Genomic DNA, 19,516 nt, shown 5'->3' on the forward strand with positions numbered 1-19,516 from the left:
GAAACCCAGGTTGTTCTAAAGAATAACATTTATTTATTTCTTAGCACATTGCTTAATAAAAGATGCCCCGAACTGTGGGCTATTTCTGGCTGCTACAAACCACTACTTGCTGTAACTTCAGGTGTGTAATCTCATCCCTGACTCTCCTTTTTCTCACCTGACTCTGAAAGGCTCCTACTGTCCTTCTCTCTCACCCTCCTTGACCTGGGTCATAACCTTAGTTAACTGCAGGCCAAAGCTGCTCCTTATCACTCTCTATAGTTGGGAAGTTAGGACAGAAAATCCACTTGCTGGAACAAACTGTTGATTTTGGGAAAAGAATTCTTCTGGAATTCTTATGGTTCTATAAGGTAGATTTCTGGTCTTTTCAACTTATTTCTGACATCAGTCTTTTCCTAAACCTTGATCTGTGATGAGCCCCTCTCTCCCCGTTGCTGGATCATTTGGGGCTGGGGGACCAAAGTCTAAACACTACTACCGTCCTTTACCCTTTCTCCCAAAGCAAAGAAATAAACGAAAGAAAAAAAGAAACTCTTAAGACAGTAGTTTCTGCCTAATTCCGCCCAAAGTTTCCTTCCGTGTAGCACAGCGGTGGCCGAAACCTCCAGGGACTCATCCACTGATTCGAAAGGTCCCGAGTGCAAGGTACAAGGTAAGCCCATGGGCCCTACCACCCCTCTTGTCCCCTAGACTCGGCCACTCGCCCTCCCAGGTACCTGTCCCTCCAGGTGAATTTAAAGGCGTCCCCCTGGCGGGGGCAATTCCGGGTCACTCACCGAGGCAGGCCGGTGGCGATGCAGAACAGGTCCATAATGTCGCTGGAGTTGCAATACTTGCTAAAGACCACCTGCAAAACAGAAGCAGAAGGCCGTGAGGGTCAGGCAGGAGCAGGGCAGCTGGTTTCCATGGTGACGTCAGATTCCAGAGCTTTCTCTCTGGTCCCGACCTGCAGGTTAATTTTACAAAGAAAAAACAAAATAACCGTGGGCACTGGAATGTTACATGCACGTCTCTTCACTGAGTCGATTTATACAGGTTGAGAAAAACTTCACTTTTTTGTTCGCTGAAAAGAGTTGTGAAAAACAACGCTATCACCCACATAAGGACACCTGCCAGTGACATGCTGCCTCGTGCCCATCACGGTGATGTCTGACGCACCATCAACAACCTCGGCTTAATGATATCACATTGCAGGGGGTCTCCAACGACCTCCGGGGCCATTATGCAAAAGAAATTTAAGATCATTAGCTTAAAAACAAAAGATTGCCTTTTAGGATTTGGGGGCTGAGGTGCAGGACCAAATCCAAGAGGGAATCACCCTGAGAAAGGGTCCGATTGGAACCGTCGGTCTGCACAGTGAACAAATTTCACCGGAGGCAATTTTACACACGGCCTGGGTGTCCAGTCCCTGCTGGACAGGAGAGAAACACGTCACATCAGCATCTTTTGTCCGAGGGGTCCCGATTGTGAATCTGGGCTCCGGAACCCCTCCCTGGGAGAGGGGGCTTCACGTACAGAGAGGGGGGTTGCTCTCTAAGGCTGGACAGCGCATGGGACAGTCCACGCCAAGGCTCCCATTTTCACCGTAACAGAGGTTTTCCTTCAACATTTTCCCTGGTTAATTGCTGTAAGGCCCCTCTTGCTCACCAGCAGGAGTCCGTGGGCATGGGGAGAGCCAAGCTGAGGAGAGTGGGCATTTTTCAGTGCCCAGAGCGCTATTTTTTCAGCCAGATCAGTTTGCATCTTTTTTTTATTGGAAACAGTAAGACAGAGTAAGCAGATATTTTTCCCCGCAAACGTAGCTGTTCCCTGACTACCACGGCCTCCTGTGTGCTGCCCGGTCTGGCTACGCTGAGACTCAGCCAGCGCCACTGTCCGGGCTGCCCACTTGCCCCCCGAGGTGGTATTCGCACCCTTGGTGACAGGGTCTTTGGTCGGCACTGTCCACCTGGCGGCCACCGGCCTGGCTCAGAGCTGGTCCCGCCTGGACCCCGGCAGTAGCCCCTGCACTGGCCCTGCTGGGTCTCAGCCCAGCACCCACCCTTGGTTTCTAGAACTCAAACGTGGTTGTACCACTTTCCTGTGCAGATACCTCTGCTGCCCCGCACGCCCACCGGAGAAGGTCCACCTCCTCGCTGGGCACCTGAGGTTCTGGGGTGTGTCCCTCGACACTGTGCCCTCGCCAAGCTCCCGCCCCTGCCTTCACTCCGGTCCACGGGTGCCCCTGCCTCGCCCTCTGCTCTGGGTCCCCTCTTCCCAGAGACCCTCCTCCGCTCTCCGTCCTCCCAGCCCTCGGGACTCAGGGCCAGCTTCTCCACACGGCCCCCCGACCCCACCGCCAGAGGAGTCCCCCCGCGTATTCACGACAGTGCGTCCCAGCGCCCCCAGCACAGGCCTTAGCTCACGCCTCGGCCTTTGCGGCTGTGCCCAAGACGGGTGAGGTGCGAGGTCCTGGCCATTCGCCCACTGACACGGGACCATTTCTGACTTTCCCATTCAAGCCTCTGTGAAGTTCATGTCCACCTGGTGCAGGCTGACCGCGTGGGTTTATTCCAGACCCCAGTCAAAGGCGAGGGTGGTGGGCCGAGGCAGAGGACAAGACAGCTCTGTCTGTGAACATTCGATTTGCCCGGAGATTCCGGAACAGGGCGAGGTGGCTTGCAGGTCATGACCAGATGCTGGTCAGGAGCTGAGCGTGACTCCAGGAAGTTAGTGCTGACAAGGCCCTCCCCAGGGAGGGAGGTGGGAAGAAAGACCAGGAGCTTGGAATATCCTGGGGGCCTTGACAAGAGTTGAGTTTGCCCAACTTTATAAGCACTGCAGATGAAATCTGGAGGAGCCAGTCTTTTGTGATGGCTTCCTAGCCTCGGGATAGCAAATAATAGAAGCTTTAAAAAATCCAATTATGAAGCAGCAAAACAAACCCAGAAGGGCCCACAGGGCACACTGACACTCTCGCTGCCCCTTTGTAACCGATCCAGCCCAACCTAGTGAGGGAGGTCGGCCTTCTTCTGGGTCCAGAACAGTCTTTGAGATTATTTTTGACTGGGGGGGTGGAAGGAAATCAGAAATAAGCAGAAAAGATTGCATCGGGTGTATTCCATTGCAATGGAAAGCCATGCTGTGTCCATCCGTAAATCCATTTCAACATTCCTCTACTGTAGAGAAATGCAGGGTTCTTTGATTGCACTTCTGAACTGGTTGTAACATCTTGTTGTTTCCCCTGTTCAGCTAACAAGTTAGTTTGACGTGTGGCCATTTCACATCTGTGCGAGAGTCAGGCTTTTGCCTTATTTAGTTAGTTAGTTAATGAGCCTTTAGCAGGGCCGACGCAGGTGAGAGGCTGGGGTGAAGCATCACGTGAACCCTAACATCGGAAGTGCTTGGACAGCCTAGTTCTTGGCCGGGTGTCAGGAGACGCTCCCGGCCTAGATGGGTTGTTCCTGGTGTGGGAAACCAGTCCCTGTAGCACAAAGGCTTGGTTGGCCTGGGAAGAACCCCTCCCCCGCCCCCGTCACCAGGCAGCCTGGTCAGGAGGGCAACAAGGCTTTCTGTTCTCATGCTGAATCATTCTGCAAATCCTTTATCCTCTATCCAGAAATAAACAGCGGGGGAAAAAAGCGTTGGTGAAATGAAATTTAAACGTGAAAAGTGGAGGCAGCATGGTTAACAGAGAAATAAGGGTCTTACGTTGCCCCGGAGCTGCGGCTCATCGGTAAGCACGGCAGGTCACCCCAGACCCTTCCATGTGGCTTGGTCGGCAGCACCGCGATGTTAAAACAGGACAAGAGAAAAAAAAGGGAGAGCCCAGAGGCCTCTCTTCTGCTGGACGTTGGTCCTCCCTCATACTCAGCTGGGAGCTGTGAACGTCAGAGGGAACTTCGGCACCTGGAACCTTCCTGCTGCCCGCAGAGCTGGGTAACAAGTACTCATGGAGACCAGCCGCCCGCCAAGCTGAGTTCTGAGGGGTCCCCGGAGGAAGCAGCACACAGAGCTGGACGAAGCTCCCCTGGGCCCAGCCGGCGAGGGGTCAGGGGGTCAGGATCACAGCCCAGGCCTCCCTCTGTCCAGCACACACGCGTGACCCAAACAGCTCTGACTCGCAGGCTCTGCATGGCGTGTAATATCTGTATTCACCCCCCGCCCACCCAGCAATGGTGTCCTGGCGAGAGCAGGGGGTCCTGCGCTCCCTGTCGGTTATTCTTCTATCCATCGGTTCCCTCCCGGTGCCCCGCCCACCCCTCCGCCGTCGCGGGCAAGACCGCCACCACCCCGTAGCCTCAGTTTGCCTTTCTGCGAATGAGGTCCATCACGCCAGCGGCACCTGCCTCTCAGGGCTGAGATGGGCGACGCGCGAGGGAACGTGCTCGAGCACAGCCCTCAGGACGCTGCCGCTCTAACACCAAATTCAGCTGCGCGCCAGCTCTGCTCCTGTGAACCTCCCGGCCCCCGCTGGCTCTAAAATCCTGACTGTGGGCGGAAGTCTCCAGGGCTCTTCAGGTTGCCAAACGCACCCAAAGTGACTTTTGGCCCTCCTTTGTCTGGCACCCAATTTTATTTCAGTAGGACCTCAGATGTACGACTGCAGGGTTTCCAGAGCGTGAAGAAAGGACGTGTAACCCCTCCTCCGTTTCCACTGTTTCTTGGTAGGCGGGGGACCCTTGGCTCCAGAAAGGCAGGGATGGAGCCCGGGGTGGGAGTTCCAGGCCGCGAGCTCTCAGCAGGACGGTGCTGGGGCTTTGTGGGGAGCGACCAACAGTGCAGACGAGGAAGAGAGGTGAGTATCCCGGGGCACACGCGGGTTGACCAGGCTTTCTGGCCCAGCGCACGGTTGGGACTGGCCTTGACCCATCCCAGTCGGGCAGCCCAGGAAACGGGCCCAGGGCTCTGGTCAGGGCTGTGCCCTCCCAGGCGGGTTGCTGGGTGGGGACCTTTCTGAAGACATCCTGCAGGCCTGTCCTTACAGGTGGGGACTTGGGAGTGAGACCCAGGGGACTCCCGCGGCCCAGCCACAGCCCTCCAAGCACAGGGCGCCTCCCGAGAGCCCTGGCCGGGCAGCCCTGGCCCCTGGGGACCCTGCCCCTGCCTGCAGCGTGACCTACAACTGTCGGGCCAGCACACAATCTCCTTTCCTCGTGAGAACTTCATTAAGTGATCCGGAGCTGCTGGCAATTGGGGTGAGTCACGGGGTCACGGGGAGTCTGACCTGGGCTGACCACACGAGGCCACCCACGAGATCACTAAGGAGGCGCAGCCCCCGGAGAAGGGAGGGGAGGGAGGCCGGGTCACAGTGGGCAGAGGGGAGGGGCAGAGGGCAGGAGAGCCCAGTGTCTTGAGTTGCCATATACGCACGGTATATGCATTATGCCCCCTGACGCGCATGACTTAAAATCCACGTATGAGTTCACGCAGGTGAAGCTTCTTAAAAGAAAGTTTCAAAAAATGCTGGTGTTGATGTCCATCACCTGCTGTCCTCTGCCTTCCTGCCTCCCCCCTTTAAGGTGGTGGATGGAGGAGGAGTCGTGGGGGGCCGGCTGCCGGTGCCGGGCATCTGCGGTCCAGGCACGGGATGAGCCTGGCTGCTGGAAGCGGGTGGGGGTGGGGGTGGGGGAGGGCCACCCTGGGGGCGGTGCTCAGGCACGAGAAAGATTTCGAGTAGAGCGCCCTTTCATTTGGGTTCCACAGGTGGAAGCCACTTGTCACTGCCCCTGCCCCATTTACGCTGGTCATTTAGGCATCTGTTCGGCGCAAACGTGGTCGGCAGTGGTTGCTGAGAACACTGTTTCCTCTGCTGAGTAATGGGGAGCCCGCCCAGGAGGGGCACTGATAAGAGAGCAGAGACACCCAGAAAGCAGAGAGACAGCACCGCCCCCTGGTCCCCGGACCCCGCCCCTCTAAGCACCCTCGGGGGCTGGGATGAGCACCCTTGGGGCCTGCACTCGGAGAGGGGAACCTGAGTTTGGTTTCCTTTTGCTATCTGAGGCACTTCCTTGCAGCTGCTGAGAACATTTCTTGCTGGGTTTGTCAAGTTTCGGTTTGGACTGGCATGGAGTCAGCGACCACCGGAAGCTGTGGGTTTCTCACTCAGACATTTGTGGCTCTACGTTGGGAAATGCTCCCAGTCCTGGACAAACATGACAACCAAACGGCAATTTACGTTTGGGTTGAGAAAGACAAAACCCACCACTATCACAAAAGAAAAGTTCAGTTTGTGGATGTTGGAAGGGGACCAGGGACCAGGCAGGGAGGGGGACGGTCGGAGGCCTCCTGAGACTGCAGTGTGTCCCCGGGGAATTTTCTCTGCCAGGCCGGCTACAATCTTTTCCACCAGGGAGACAGCTCACGAAGCTCGTAAACCAGGATGGTATTGGTTCCCTTTCAAAATCAGTAAAAACTATGCATGTCAGGTAAGTTGTGCTTTTGGGGTTGGCTACTGTAAGACATGCAATTATGTTCGTCTTGCTGTTAACGCTCGCACCGAATGTGAAACTTTTTATTCGACCGCATTAGCAACAATTTTCACGGAGCGTCTTTGAACTTGGAGTAATGAATCTCGAGCAAAATTTTCCTCATTGTAATTCTTCTGCAGTTTTTCCCCCGAAGTGATTTTAAACGGCTACCGCTGAAGATGAGAGCCGGGGTGCGTAGACACCAGGACGCCGAGGTCCTGAAGCAGGCAGGGAAGAAAGGCACTTCTCCTTTCCCAGCAAGTTGTCCTTCCCGAGGGCACGTGGCGAGCTCTGTTCCTCCGCGCGGTACCCGGCTCCGGTTCCTTCCTCTGTTGATGAGAACCCGACGCCTCTTCCAGCGACGTTCACTCTGGCCCCTCCTCGCTCCATCCACGTCGGCTATTGATCTCAGCCCCCCAGCATCTTAAATCTCAGCACTGACGCTTCATCATACTTGTATTTACTTGATGATGATGAATTTTACGCGTCACACGGCATCAGAAATCTCCACCCAACCAAACTAGGGTACTGACTTCTAAAAATAGCCACATTGGCCTCCAAGAAATGGAAGGCAAACCACCACATTGGCAAGAACGAAAAAGTGATGGAGAGCCCAAATCTGGAAGTAACCCAGATGCCCTTTAATAGGTGAATGTTAAACAAACTCCGGTCCGTCCACACTGTGGATGAATTACTGATCTACACAACTGAGATGGATTCCAAGGGATTTATGCTGCGTGAATAAAAGCCAACCCCAAGAGGTTACATGCTGTATGATTCCACTTATATGACATTCCTGAAACGACAAAATTATAGAGATGGAGAACAGTGTTAGGGATGGAGGTGGGGGGTAGGAGGGTGGGGCTCCGGGTGGAGGATGGAGGTGGGCGTGGTCACAAAAGGGCTGGGACTGTCCTCTACCGTGACTGTGGCGGTGGATAAGAGACCCTACACATGTGATTGAATTGTACAGAACTCAACACACACACTCAGATGAGCTCAACAAAACGGGGAAAGTCCACATAAGGCGGGGGACTGTCTCACGGTTACATCCTGGCAGTGACCCTGTACCATGATTTTGCAAGACGTTACACTGGGGGAAACGGGGTGAAGGGTACACAGATCGTTCTGCAGTATTGCTCACAACTGCATGCTAATCTCCCATTGTCCCCAAGAGCTTATCTGAATAAAGCGAAGGCACCAACCCTGGCTGGGAGTGGGGAGAGGCATGCCCTTCCAGGAATGTGTGTCCAGATAGCCCTGCTGGGAAACAGCGTGGCCATATGTGTGCCCTTTGACCTGGAATCCCATTTCCAGGAACTGCTCTTAAGAAAATAACAGCAAACGTAATAAAGAGAGCATTTATTAAGCGCCAGGCAGTGTTCTAGTCACCTCCCAGGCTTAGGCCCAAACCACTGCCCTGCACGGCCCCTTCGCAAGCAAAGAGCTAGTGGGGTTGTTCCTTGTGTGTTAGTTATTGCAGAGAAATGGAATTAAGATGAATATCTCAAAGCAATGAAATGATTACATCTTAGTAAGTCTCAACGATGGAACGTTATATAGGCATTAAAATCACGTTTTTGAATACCGCTAATGTAATGCTGAGTGACAATGATCAAAATAAAAAATTATGTAAAAGAAAGCGATTCTCTCTCCCTCTCTCTCTCTGAAAAGAAAACACCAGCAGGAGAGGTCCTGAAATGTTCGCACTGTCTGGTGGAATAATGGGTTCTTTTCTTTTCTTTTTTATGCTGCTCTGTATTTTTCAAATATTCTACGATGAATACGCAGGGCTCTTATAACCAAGAGAAAAGTTACCTAGATCTAGAAGCTGAGGTTAATAACTGATAACAGAACTGGCTTGTGAATATCTCTTCCTAACAGCGGGCTGCGCTGCATTTACATAGGATTCTTAGGAGAGGAAAAAAAGGTCTTTACCATTTTTATTTGGAACGAATACTCTTTGGCTTTAAGCCAAGCGGATGAGAAAATTAAATGACAAGTTAACCAGAGGACAAAAATCAGAATTTAAATAGCATTTGGCTAGGAGTAGAGGGAGCTGGTGCGTGAGCTGAAGGCACCGGGAGAAAATCAGAGGCGACGGAGAGGCGGGGACCCTGTGGATGGGAAGGGAAGGGCAAGCTGGGTGCCTCCCGGGACAGACAAGAAAGCAGGTCTCACGGGTCTGTGCCAGCTGCAGGGACACGGCTGACTCGGGGCTGGAGGGATTGGCCGTGGCCCCCAGGGGACCCGAGGCCGTGCAGACAGAAGGGGCCACAGAGAAGCCGCATCCCCCATCCTCCTCCCCCCTCCCGCCGCCCCACCCACCTGAGACTCACGGCGCATGCGCCGGAACTTCCCGTTAAAGAATTTCTACAGCTTCAGACCCTAACCTGATGCGCCTCACATCATGCATCTTCCAGACGCACCCAAGTGAGGTTTTCAGGGATCAGGATGGGTGTGGGGTCCTCCTAGGGGGCTGCAGTGAGCCTGGGCAGAAAGCCCAAGGGGTCCGGACCAGCAGGTGGGGTGAGACCGGCCTGGGCGGGGGAGCCATGCCCCAGACACGGGAAGTGGGGCGGTCTGGTTGACCAGCACTGCCCTGGGGCAGGGGCAGGGGCAGGGGCAGGTGGTGCAGACCTGCCAGCATTGGGCTCAGCTTTCCTCACGTAAGCTCCTTTAGACACTAAGTATAAAGCAAGTACTCAGCTGTAATAACATAAATATCAACGCATCTGAGGAGGGACACGTCATCTTTAGGGTCGGTACACAGGAGGCTGCCCCCGACTGCTGTCCTGAGACCTGAGTGTCTTGTACATGCCTCCTGGCCGGCGAGTTGCAGGGCCGCACTGCCTGGGCCTTTGGGCCTCTCCACGGCCTCAGGACTGTGCAGGTCAGGGCCCTCCTCAGGCAGCATCCTGGGGGCCGGTAAAACGAGCTGAGGGTAACTGATGCTGAGGCCGCCTGCGGCTGCCATTCTGAACCCCAATTCCAAACGCGGTGCTCACACAGGGACCCGCTCTGTTCCCAGTAACTCTCTGGTGGGTGCCGTAGATTTGAACTTACAGAATAAATGGGTACTAATATGTGGCACTTAACTATTTATCCAAGCTTTATATAGTAGGACTGTATGTAAAATTTGTTGACAAAGAAACAGTTCAGTTGCTAAAGTTATGCAATCACTGCACTAATTCTTTGGCCATCCGGGCAGAAGGGGTGCCTGGCAGCGAGGACAACCAGTGAGTGACGGCCCTTAGTGGGCTACGTCTGACCGGGTGGGCCCTGGGCTGGCTGGAGCCCACACGTTTCCTGCTGTCTCACATCCCAGGATTGCCCTCGGCTGGTGCCAGGGTCGCGCACTGCTCCAGGCACGTGCGGGGCAGAGGGGTGGGAAGGGAGGGGTCAGGGAAGTGAGCTCACTTCCGGTCCCTCTTCCTACCAGCTTGACCCGGGGCAAGTTTCTTCACCTTGTTGAGACTCTGATTCTTCACCTGCAGAGTGAGGATTATCATACCCCAGAGAAGGTTTCATCATGACACACAGAGGGCCTGGTACATAGTACGTGCTCAGTTAAGTGGCAGTTGTGATTACAGGGAGGGCCCCTTGAAACGTATGGGTGTCTTCCCTAGAGACAGAGAGGCTCCTCCTTGACCCCTCCAAGGCCATTTCACAAGCAAGAGGCGCTGAGGACACACAGCCTTAACTTCAACATGTTGGCATCTCTGGGTGGTTCATACGTCAGGACATGAGGATACCTTAACTTGGGAAGGCCATCACAAAGCAGACTCTGATGTGCTAACCAACATCCCTGTGTTACCAACCACACCCAACCACAACCAAAATGCAGTGAAGACCAGGATCGTGTCAATACAAATGTGTATTAGTCAACAGGATCACCACGTAGGATTTAAAAGACTTTGACAGGTTAAATGATCAATTCGACCTCAGTCTGGTTAGTGTCAGTTTTCTTCTGGTAAACACGGAGGACAGTCTTTGGAAGGTGAGGTCCTTGTGGGCAGGACCCTGCTCAGTTCCTCTGTGTTCCATCTGTGAGCACAGGGCCTGTCCACCTGATCACGGGACACTGGTGCCCAAGTATCCTCCTGTGTGAACAGGCTGAGGCTGAATTTTGCATCTGCTGGTTTTAGGTTATACCACTAAGGATGCCAATTCCACCACCACCTCCACCATCACCTCTAGTGTCACCACCATGACTACCAGCACCACCATCACCACCACTGTCACCACCACCATCACCTCCACCATCACCAGCACCACCAAGACTGCCAGCACTACCACCATCACCATCACCACTGTCACCACCACCTCCACTGTCACCACCACCATCACCTCTATGATCACCATCACCACGACCTCCACTGTCACCACCACCATCACCTCTACGATCACCACCACCACCACCACCTCCACTGTCACCACCACCACCTCTACGATCACCATCACCACGAACACCACTGTCACCACCACCATCACCTCTACGATCACCATCACCACGAACACCACTGTCACCACCACCTCCACTGTCACCACCACCATCACCTCTACGATCACCATCACCACGACCTCCACTGTCACCACCACCATCACCTCTACGATCACCATCACCACAACCACCACTGTCACCACCACCATCACCTCTACGATCACCACCACCACCACCACCTCCACTGTCACCACCACCACCTCTATGATCACCATCACCACGAACACCACTGTCACCACCACCATCACCTCTATGATCACCATCACCACGAACACCACTGTCACCACCACCATCACCTCTACGATCACCATCACCACGAACACCACTGTCACCACCACCATCACCTCTACGATCACCACCACCACCACCTCCACTGTTACCACCACCATCACCTCTAAGATCACCATCACCACGACCACCACTGTCACCACCACCATCACCTCTACAATCACCATCACCACGACCACCACTGTCACCACCACCATCACCTCTACGATCACCATCACCAACACCACCACTGTCACCACCACCATCACCTCTACGATCACCATCACCACGACCACCACTGTCACCACCACCATCACCTCTACAATCACCATCACCACGACCACCACTGTCACCACCACCATCACCTCTACGATCACCATCACCACGACCACCACTGTCACCACCACCATCACCTCTACGATCACCATCACCAACACCACCACTGTCACCACCACCATCACCTCTACGATCACCATCACCAACACCACCACTGTCACCATCACCATCACCTCTATGATCACCATCACCATGACCACCACTGTCACCACCACCATCACCTCTACAATCACCACCACCACCACTACCACCTCCACTGTCACCACCACCATCACCTCTACGATCACCATCACCACCACCACCAACTAGTGAGGTTGAACTCATACTTGGGCCAGAACCTGAGCCAAGCATCTTACACCCTATGACCCTGGGTCCTTGGAAGGACCTCATAAGCTTGGGGTATCCTCCTCCTCCTCCTCACAGAGAAGGACTTTGAGCCACAGAGAGAGAACCTGGCCTGGCCGGGTCCCTGTGGTTCTGGATACAAACTCGACCCGCCTGGCTCCAAGCCCAGAGATGCATGCAGTGCCTGAAATCAGGCTTTTAATGGTGGTCCACGTGGGAAGTAGAGGTGGTCTCTTGGCCTCTTTGCCACTGTCACTCTCCTATAACACTGTATGCATTCTCTGTTTGCCTTGTTCTCAAATGACTGATATTTCTGATTGCATACTTGGAATGAATATTGATTTGGATCCCACACTTGGAAGAAAATAAACCAATCCAAATTCTTTTTCCTTTGTCTATCAGACCATGATTCATTTTTTAATAGCTTTTATGAACTGTTAAGCTTGTATAGGGCTTTGTCTACCCTCAAAGAGTATTTCAGTCTGGCCCCCGGTTCTCATGCTCCAGGTCCACGAGTTAGAATTCACCAGACCAGCTGTCAGGACAGCCAAACGCCAGCTCAGTGGTGATTCTGCAACTCCACTATCTTTGGGGGAGTTAAAAGCTGAATCTCTATTGCCTTTTCAGCACCTGAGAATTACAAGTGTTTAATATATAAAACAAACAAGCTAAAAAGAGACCAAGACCCAAATCCCACATTTGATTGTTTTTTTACTATCACTCAAGAAATAAACACATTTTCACCAAAGGAAAGATTGTAGGCTATCTCCCCATCCATCCATCCATCCATCCATGTATACCTGCAATTCATCTGCAATTCATCTCTAATTATAAATTATATTTATATATAAATTATAAATTATAAATTATATACATAAATGGGAACATACTGTTCATTCTGTCCTGCCCCTTGTTTCTAGAACATGTAGCAATAATGTCACATGCAGAATGGATCACTGTTAACCACCAGGCAGGCAATCATGGCTTCTTTGTCTGCTAAGATAAAATTTGAATTAGGCCTTATGTCTCTTTCCAATTTAAGAGGTATTTTGCTGGTCGTGTCGTGTGAAAAGACTATAAAATAATAACGGGAGAGACCTTCAAGATGGCGGAAGAGTAAGACGCAGAGATCACCTTCCTCCCCACAAATACATCAGAAATACATCTACACGTGGAACAACTCCTACAGAACACCCACTGAACGCTGGCAGAAGACCTCAGACCTCCCAAAAGGCAAGAAAATCCCCACATACCTGGGTAAGGCAAAAGAAGAAAGAAAAAACAGAGACAAAAGAATAGCGACGGGACCTGCACCAGTGGGAGGGAGCCGTGAAGGAGGAAAGGTTTCCACGCACTAGGAAGCCCCTTCGCGGGCGGAGACTGCGGGTGGCAGAGGGGGGGAGCTTCAGAGCCACAGAGGAGAGCGCAGCCACAGGGGTGCGGAGGGCAAAGCGGAGAGACTCCCGCACGGAGGCTCGGCGCCGAGCAGCACTCACCAGCCCGAAAGGCTTGTCTGCTCCCCTGCCGGGGCGGGCGGGGCTGGGAGCTGAGGCTCGGGCTTCGGTCGGATCGCAGGGAGAGGGCTGGTGTTGGCGGCGTGAACACAGCCTGAAGGGGTTAGTGCGCCACAGCTAGCCGGGAGGGAGTCCGGGAAAAAGTCTGCAGCTGCCGAAGAGGCAAGAGACTTTTTCTTGCCTCTTTGTTTCGCGGCGCGCAAGGAGAGGGGATTCAGAGCGCTGCCTAAACGAAATCCAGAGACGGGTGCGAGCCGCGCAGCTATCAGCGCGGATCCCACAGCAACAGGGGCGCAGAGGGAAAAACGGAGAGATTCCCGCACAGAGGCTCAGCGCCGAGCAGCGCTCACCAGCCCGAGAGGCTTGTCTGCTCCCCCGCCGGGGCGGGCGGGGCTGGGAGCGGAGGCTCGGGCTTTGGTCGGATCGCAGGGAGTGGACTGGGGTTGGCGGCGTGAACACAGCCTGAAGGGGCTAGTGCACCACAGCTAGCTGGGAGGGAGTTCGGGAAAAGGTCTGCAGCTGCCGAAGAAGCAAGAGACTTTTTCTTCCCTCTTTGTTTCCTGGTGCGCGAGGACAGGGGATTCAGAGCGCCGCCTAAACGAGCTCCAGAGACGGGCGCGAGCCGCGGTCATCAGCGCGGACCCCAGAGATAGGCATGAGATGCTAAGGCTGCTGCCGCCGCCACCAAGAAGCCTGTGTGCGAGCACAGGTCACTCTCCACACCGCCCCTCCCGGGAGCCTGTGCAGCCCGCCACGGCCAGGGTCCCGTGATCCGGGGACAGCTTCCCCGGGAGAACACACGGCGCGCCTCACGCTGCTGCAACGTCACGCCGGCCTCTGCCGCGCAGGCTCGCCCCACCTCCTCCGTACCACTCCCTCCCCCCGCCTGAGTGAGCCAGAGCCCCCGAAGCAGCTGCTCCTTTAACCCCGTCCTGTGTGAGCGAAGAACAGACGCCCTCAGGCGACCTACACGCAGAGGCGGGGCCAAATCCAAAGCTGAACCCCGGGAGCTGTACGAACAAAGAAGAGAAAGGGAAATCTCTCCCAGCAGCCTCAGAAGCAGCGGATTAAAGCTCCTCAAAGAACTTGATGTACCTGCATCTCTGGAGTACCTGAATAGACAACAAATCCTCCCAAAATTCAGGCGGTGACTTTGGGAGCAATGATATATATATATTTTTCCTTTTTCTCTTTTTATGTGTATGTGTATTCTTCTTTGTGTGATTTTGTCTGTATAGCTTTGCTTTTCCCATTTGTCCTAGGGTTCTGTCTGTCCGTTTTTTTTTTTTTTTTCTTTAGTATAGTTTTTAGCACTTGTTATAATTGGTGGATTTGTTTTTTGGTTTCGTTGCTCTCTTCCTTCTTTCTTTCTTTTTTTTATTACTTTTAAATTTTTAAAATTTTTACTAATTATTTTTTTATTTTAATAACTTTATTTTATTTTATTTATTTTTTCTTTCTTTCTTTCTTTTTTTCTCCCTTTTCTTCTGAGGCATGGGGCTGACAGGTTCTTGGTGCTCCAGCTGGGTATCAGGCCTGTGCTCTGAGGTGGGATAGCTGAGTTCAGGACATTGGTCCACTAGAGACCTCCCGGCTCCACATAATATCAAATGGCAAAAGCTCTCCCAGAGATCTCCATCTCAACGCTAAGACCCAGCTCCACTCAACGACCAGCAAGCTACAGTGCTAGACACCCTATGTCAAACAACTAGCAAGACAGGAACACAACCCCACCTATTAACAGAGAGGCTGCCTAAAATCATAATAAGGTCACAGACGCCCCAAAACACACCACCAGCTGCAGCTCTGCCCACCAGAAGGACAAGATCCAGCCTCATCCACCAGAACACAGGCACTAGTCCCCTCCACCAGGAAGCCTACACAAGCCATTGAACCAACCTTACTGGGGGCAGACACCAAACACAACAGGAACTACAAACCTGCCGCCTGCCAAAGGAGACCCCAAACACAGTAGGTTAAGCAAAATGAGAAGACAGAGAAACTCACAGCAGATGAAGGAGCAAGGTAAAAACCCACCAGACCAAACAAATGAAGAGGAAATAGGCAGTCTACCTGAAAAAGAATTCAGAGTAATGATAGTAAAGATGATCTAAAATCTTGGAAATAGAATGGAGAAAATACAAGAAATGTTTAACAAGGAACTAGAAGAACTAAAGAGCAAACAAACAATGATGAACAACACAATAAATGAAATTTAAAATTCTCTAGAAGGGATCAATAGCAGAATAACTGAGGCAGAAGAACGGATAAGTGACCTGGAAGATTAAATAGTGGAAATAACTACTGCAGAGCAGAATAAAGAAAAAAGAATGAAAAGAATCGAGGACAGTCTCAGAGACCACTGGGACAACATTAAACAGACCAACATTCGAATTATAGGGGTCCCAGAAGAACAAGAGAAAAAGAAAGGGACTGAGAAAATATTTGAAGAGATTGTAGTTGAAAACTTCCCTCATATGGGAAAGGAAATAGTTAATCAAGTCCAGATAGCACAGAGAGTCCCATACAGGATAAATCCAAGGAGAAACACGCCAAGACACATATTAATCAAACTATCAAAAATTAAATACAAAGAAAAAATGTTAAAAGCAGCACGGGAAAAACAACAAATATCATACAAAGGAATCCCCATAAGGTTAACAGCTGATCTTTCAGCAGAAACTCTGCAAGCCAGAAGGGAGTGGCAAGACATATTTAAGGTGATGAAAGGGAAAAACCTACAACCAAGATTACTCTACCCAGCAAGGATCTCATTCAGATTCGACGGAGACATTAAAACCTTTACAGACAAGCAAAAGCTAAGAGAATTCAGCACCACCAAACCAGCTTTACAACAAATGCTAAAGGAACTTCTCTAGGCAGGAAACACAAGAGGAGGAAAAGACCTACAATAACAAACCCAAAACAACTAAGAAAACGGGAATAGGAACATACATATCGATAATTACCGTAAATGTGAATGGATTAAATGCTCCAACCAAAAGACACAGACTAGCTGAATGGATACAAAAACAAGACCCATATATATGCTGTCTACAAGAGACCCACTTCAGACCTAGAGACACATACAGACTGAAAGTGAGGGGATGGAAAAAGATATTCCATACAAATGGAAATCAAAAGAAAGCTGGAATAGCAATTCTCATATCAGACAAAATAGACTTTAAATAAAGACTATTACAAGAGACAAAGAAGGACACTACATAATGATCAAGGGATCAATCCAAGAAGAAGATATAACAATTGTAAATATTTATGCACCCAACATAGGAGCACCTCAGTACATAAGGCAAATACTAACAGCCATAAAAGGGGAAATAGACAGTAACACAATCATAGTAGGGGACTTTAACACCCCACTTTCACCAATGGACAGATCATCCAAAATGAAAATAAATAAGGAAACACAAGCTTTAAATGATACATTAAACAAGATGGACTTAATTGATATTTATAGGACATTCCATCCCAAAACAACAGAATACACTTTCTTCTCAAGTGCTCATGGAACATTCTCCAGGATAGATCATATCTTGGGCCACAAATCAAGCCTCAGTAAATTTAAGAAAACTGAAATTGTATCAAGTATCTTTTCTGACCACAACACTATGAGACTAGATATAAATTACAGGAAAAAAATCTGTAAAAAATACAAACACATGGAGGCTAAACAATACATTACTAAATAACCAAGAGATCACTGAAGAAATCAAAGAGAAAATCAAAACATACCTAGAAACAAATGACAATGAAAACACGACGACCCAAAACGTATGGGATGTAGGAAAAGTAGTTGTAAGAGGGAAGTTTATAGCAATACAATCCTACCTCAAGAAACAAGAAACATCTGAAATAAACAACCTAACCTTACAGCTAAAGCAATTAGAGAAAGAAGAACAAAAAAACCCCAAAGTTAGCAGAAGGAAAGAAATCATAAAGATCAGATCAGAAATAAATGAAAAAGAAAGGAAGGAAACAATAGCAAAGATCAACAAAACTAAAAGCTGGTTCTTTGAGAAGATGAACAAAATTGATAAACCATTAGCCAGACTCATTAAGAAAAAAAAGGGAGAAGACAAGTCAATAGAGTTAGAAATGAAAAAGGAGAAGTAACAACTGACACTGCAGAAATACAAAGGATCATGAGAGATTACTACAAGCAACTATATGCCAATAAAATGGGCAACCTGGAAGAAATGGACAAATTCTTAGAAATGCACAACCTTCTGAGACTGAACCAGGAAGAAATAGAAAATATAAACAGACCAATCACAAGCACTGAAATTGAAACTGTGATTAAAAATCTTCTAACAAACAAAAGCCCAGGACCAGATGGCTTCACAGGCGAATTCTATCAAACATTTAGAGAAGAGCTAACACGTATCCTTCTCAAACTCTTCCAAAATATAGAAGAGGGAGGAACACTCCCAAACTCATTCTACCAGACCACCATCACCCTGATACCAAAACCAGAAAAAGATGTCACAAAGAAAGAAAACTACAGGCCAATATCACTGATGAACATAGTTGCAAAAATCCTCAACAAAATACTAGCAAACAGAATCCAACAGCACATTAAAAGGATCATACACCATGATCAAGTGGGGTTTATCCCAGGAATGCAAGGAATCTTCAATATACGCAAATCAATCAATGTGATAAGCCATATTAACAAATTGAAGGATAAAAACCATATGATCATCTCAATAGATGCAGAAAAAGCTTTCAACAAAATTCAACACCCATTTATGATAAAAACCCTCCAGAAAGTAGGCATAGAGGGAACTTACCTCAACATAATAAAAGCCATATATGACAAACCCACAGCCAACATCGTTCTCAATGGTGAAAAACTGAAACCATTTCCACTAAGATCAGGAACAAGACACAGTTGCCCATTCTCACCACTATTATTCAACATAGTTTTGGAAGTTTTAGCCACAGCAATCAGAGAAAAAAAAAAGAAATAAAAGGAATCCTAATCAGAAAAGAAGAAGTAAAGCTGTCACTGTTTGCAGATGGCATGATACTCTACATACAGAATCCTAAAGATGCTACCAGAAAACTACTAGAGCTAATCAATGAATTTGGTAAAGTAGCAGGATACAAAAGTAATGCACAGAAATCTCTTGCATTCCTCTACACTAATGATGAAAAATCTGAAAGAGAAATTAAGGAAACACTCCCATTTACCACTGCAACAAAAAGAATAAAATACCTAGGAATAAACCTACCTAAGGAGACAAAAGACCTGTATGCAGAAAACTAAAAGACATGCTAGTACACACATGGTACTAGCACAAAAACAGAAATATAGATCAATGGAACAGGATAGAAAGCCCAGACATAAACCCACGCACATATGGTCACCTTATTTTTGATAAACGAGGCAAGAATATACAATGGAGAAAAGACAGCCTCTTCAATAAGTGGTGCTGGGAAAACTGGACAGCTACATGTAAAAGAATGAAATTAGAACACTCCCTTACATCATACACAAAAATAAACTCAAAATGGATTAAAGACTTAAATGTAAGGCCAGACACTATCAAACTCTTAGAGGAAAACACAGGGAGAACACTCTATGACATAAATCACAGCAAGATCCTTTCGGACCCACCTCCTAGAGAAATGGAAATAAAAACAAAAACAAACAAATCGGACCTAATGAAACTTAAAAGCTTTTGCACAGCAAAGGAAACCATAAACAAGACGAAAAGACAACCCTCAGAATGGGAGAAAATGTTTGCAAATGAAGCAACTGACAAAGGATTAATCTCCAAAATTTACAAGCAGCTCATGCAGCCAATATCAAAAAAACAAACAACGCAAACCAAAAAGGGGCAGAAGACCTAAATAGACATTTCTCCAAAGAAGATTTACAGATTGCCAACAAACACATGAAAGAATGCTCAACCTCACTAATCATTAGAGAAATACAAATCAAAACTGCAATGAGGTATCACCTCACACTGGTCAGAATGGCCATCATCAAAAATTCTACAAACAATAAATGCTGGAGAGGGTGTGGAGAAAAGGGAACCCTCCTGCACTGCTGGTGAGGATGTAAATTGATAGAG

General features: G+C 49.6%; 1 protein-coding gene and 1 long non-coding RNA gene across 3 annotated transcripts in view; both read right to left on the reverse strand.

Annotated features, from left to right (window-relative positions):
* The window catches only part of PDE9A (phosphodiesterase 9A), a 102,135-nt gene that overhangs the window by 65,979 nt on the left and 16,640 nt on the right, over positions 1–19,516 (reverse strand). For both annotated transcript variants that reach the window (XM_082392482.1, XM_082392481.1), the window contains exon 2: positions 777–847. In XM_082392482.1, coding sequence (XP_082248608.1) covers positions 777–847 — 71 coding nt within the window. The remainder of the gene's footprint in view (positions 1–776; positions 848–19,516) is intronic.
* LOC309628932 lies at positions 7,152–13,823 on the reverse strand. The gene is made up of 2 exons (XR_014244790.1): positions 13,155–13,823; positions 7,152–7,245 (listed from the first exon to the last, which is right to left on the reverse strand). It is a non-coding gene; the product is annotated as an uncharacterized lncRNA (long non-coding RNA).

Source organism: Balaenoptera borealis (assembly GCF_965194805.1).
Source record: "Balaenoptera borealis genome assembly, chromosome: 5".
Classification (NCBI taxonomy): Eukaryota; Metazoa; Chordata; class Mammalia; order Artiodactyla; family Balaenopteridae; genus Balaenoptera; species Balaenoptera borealis.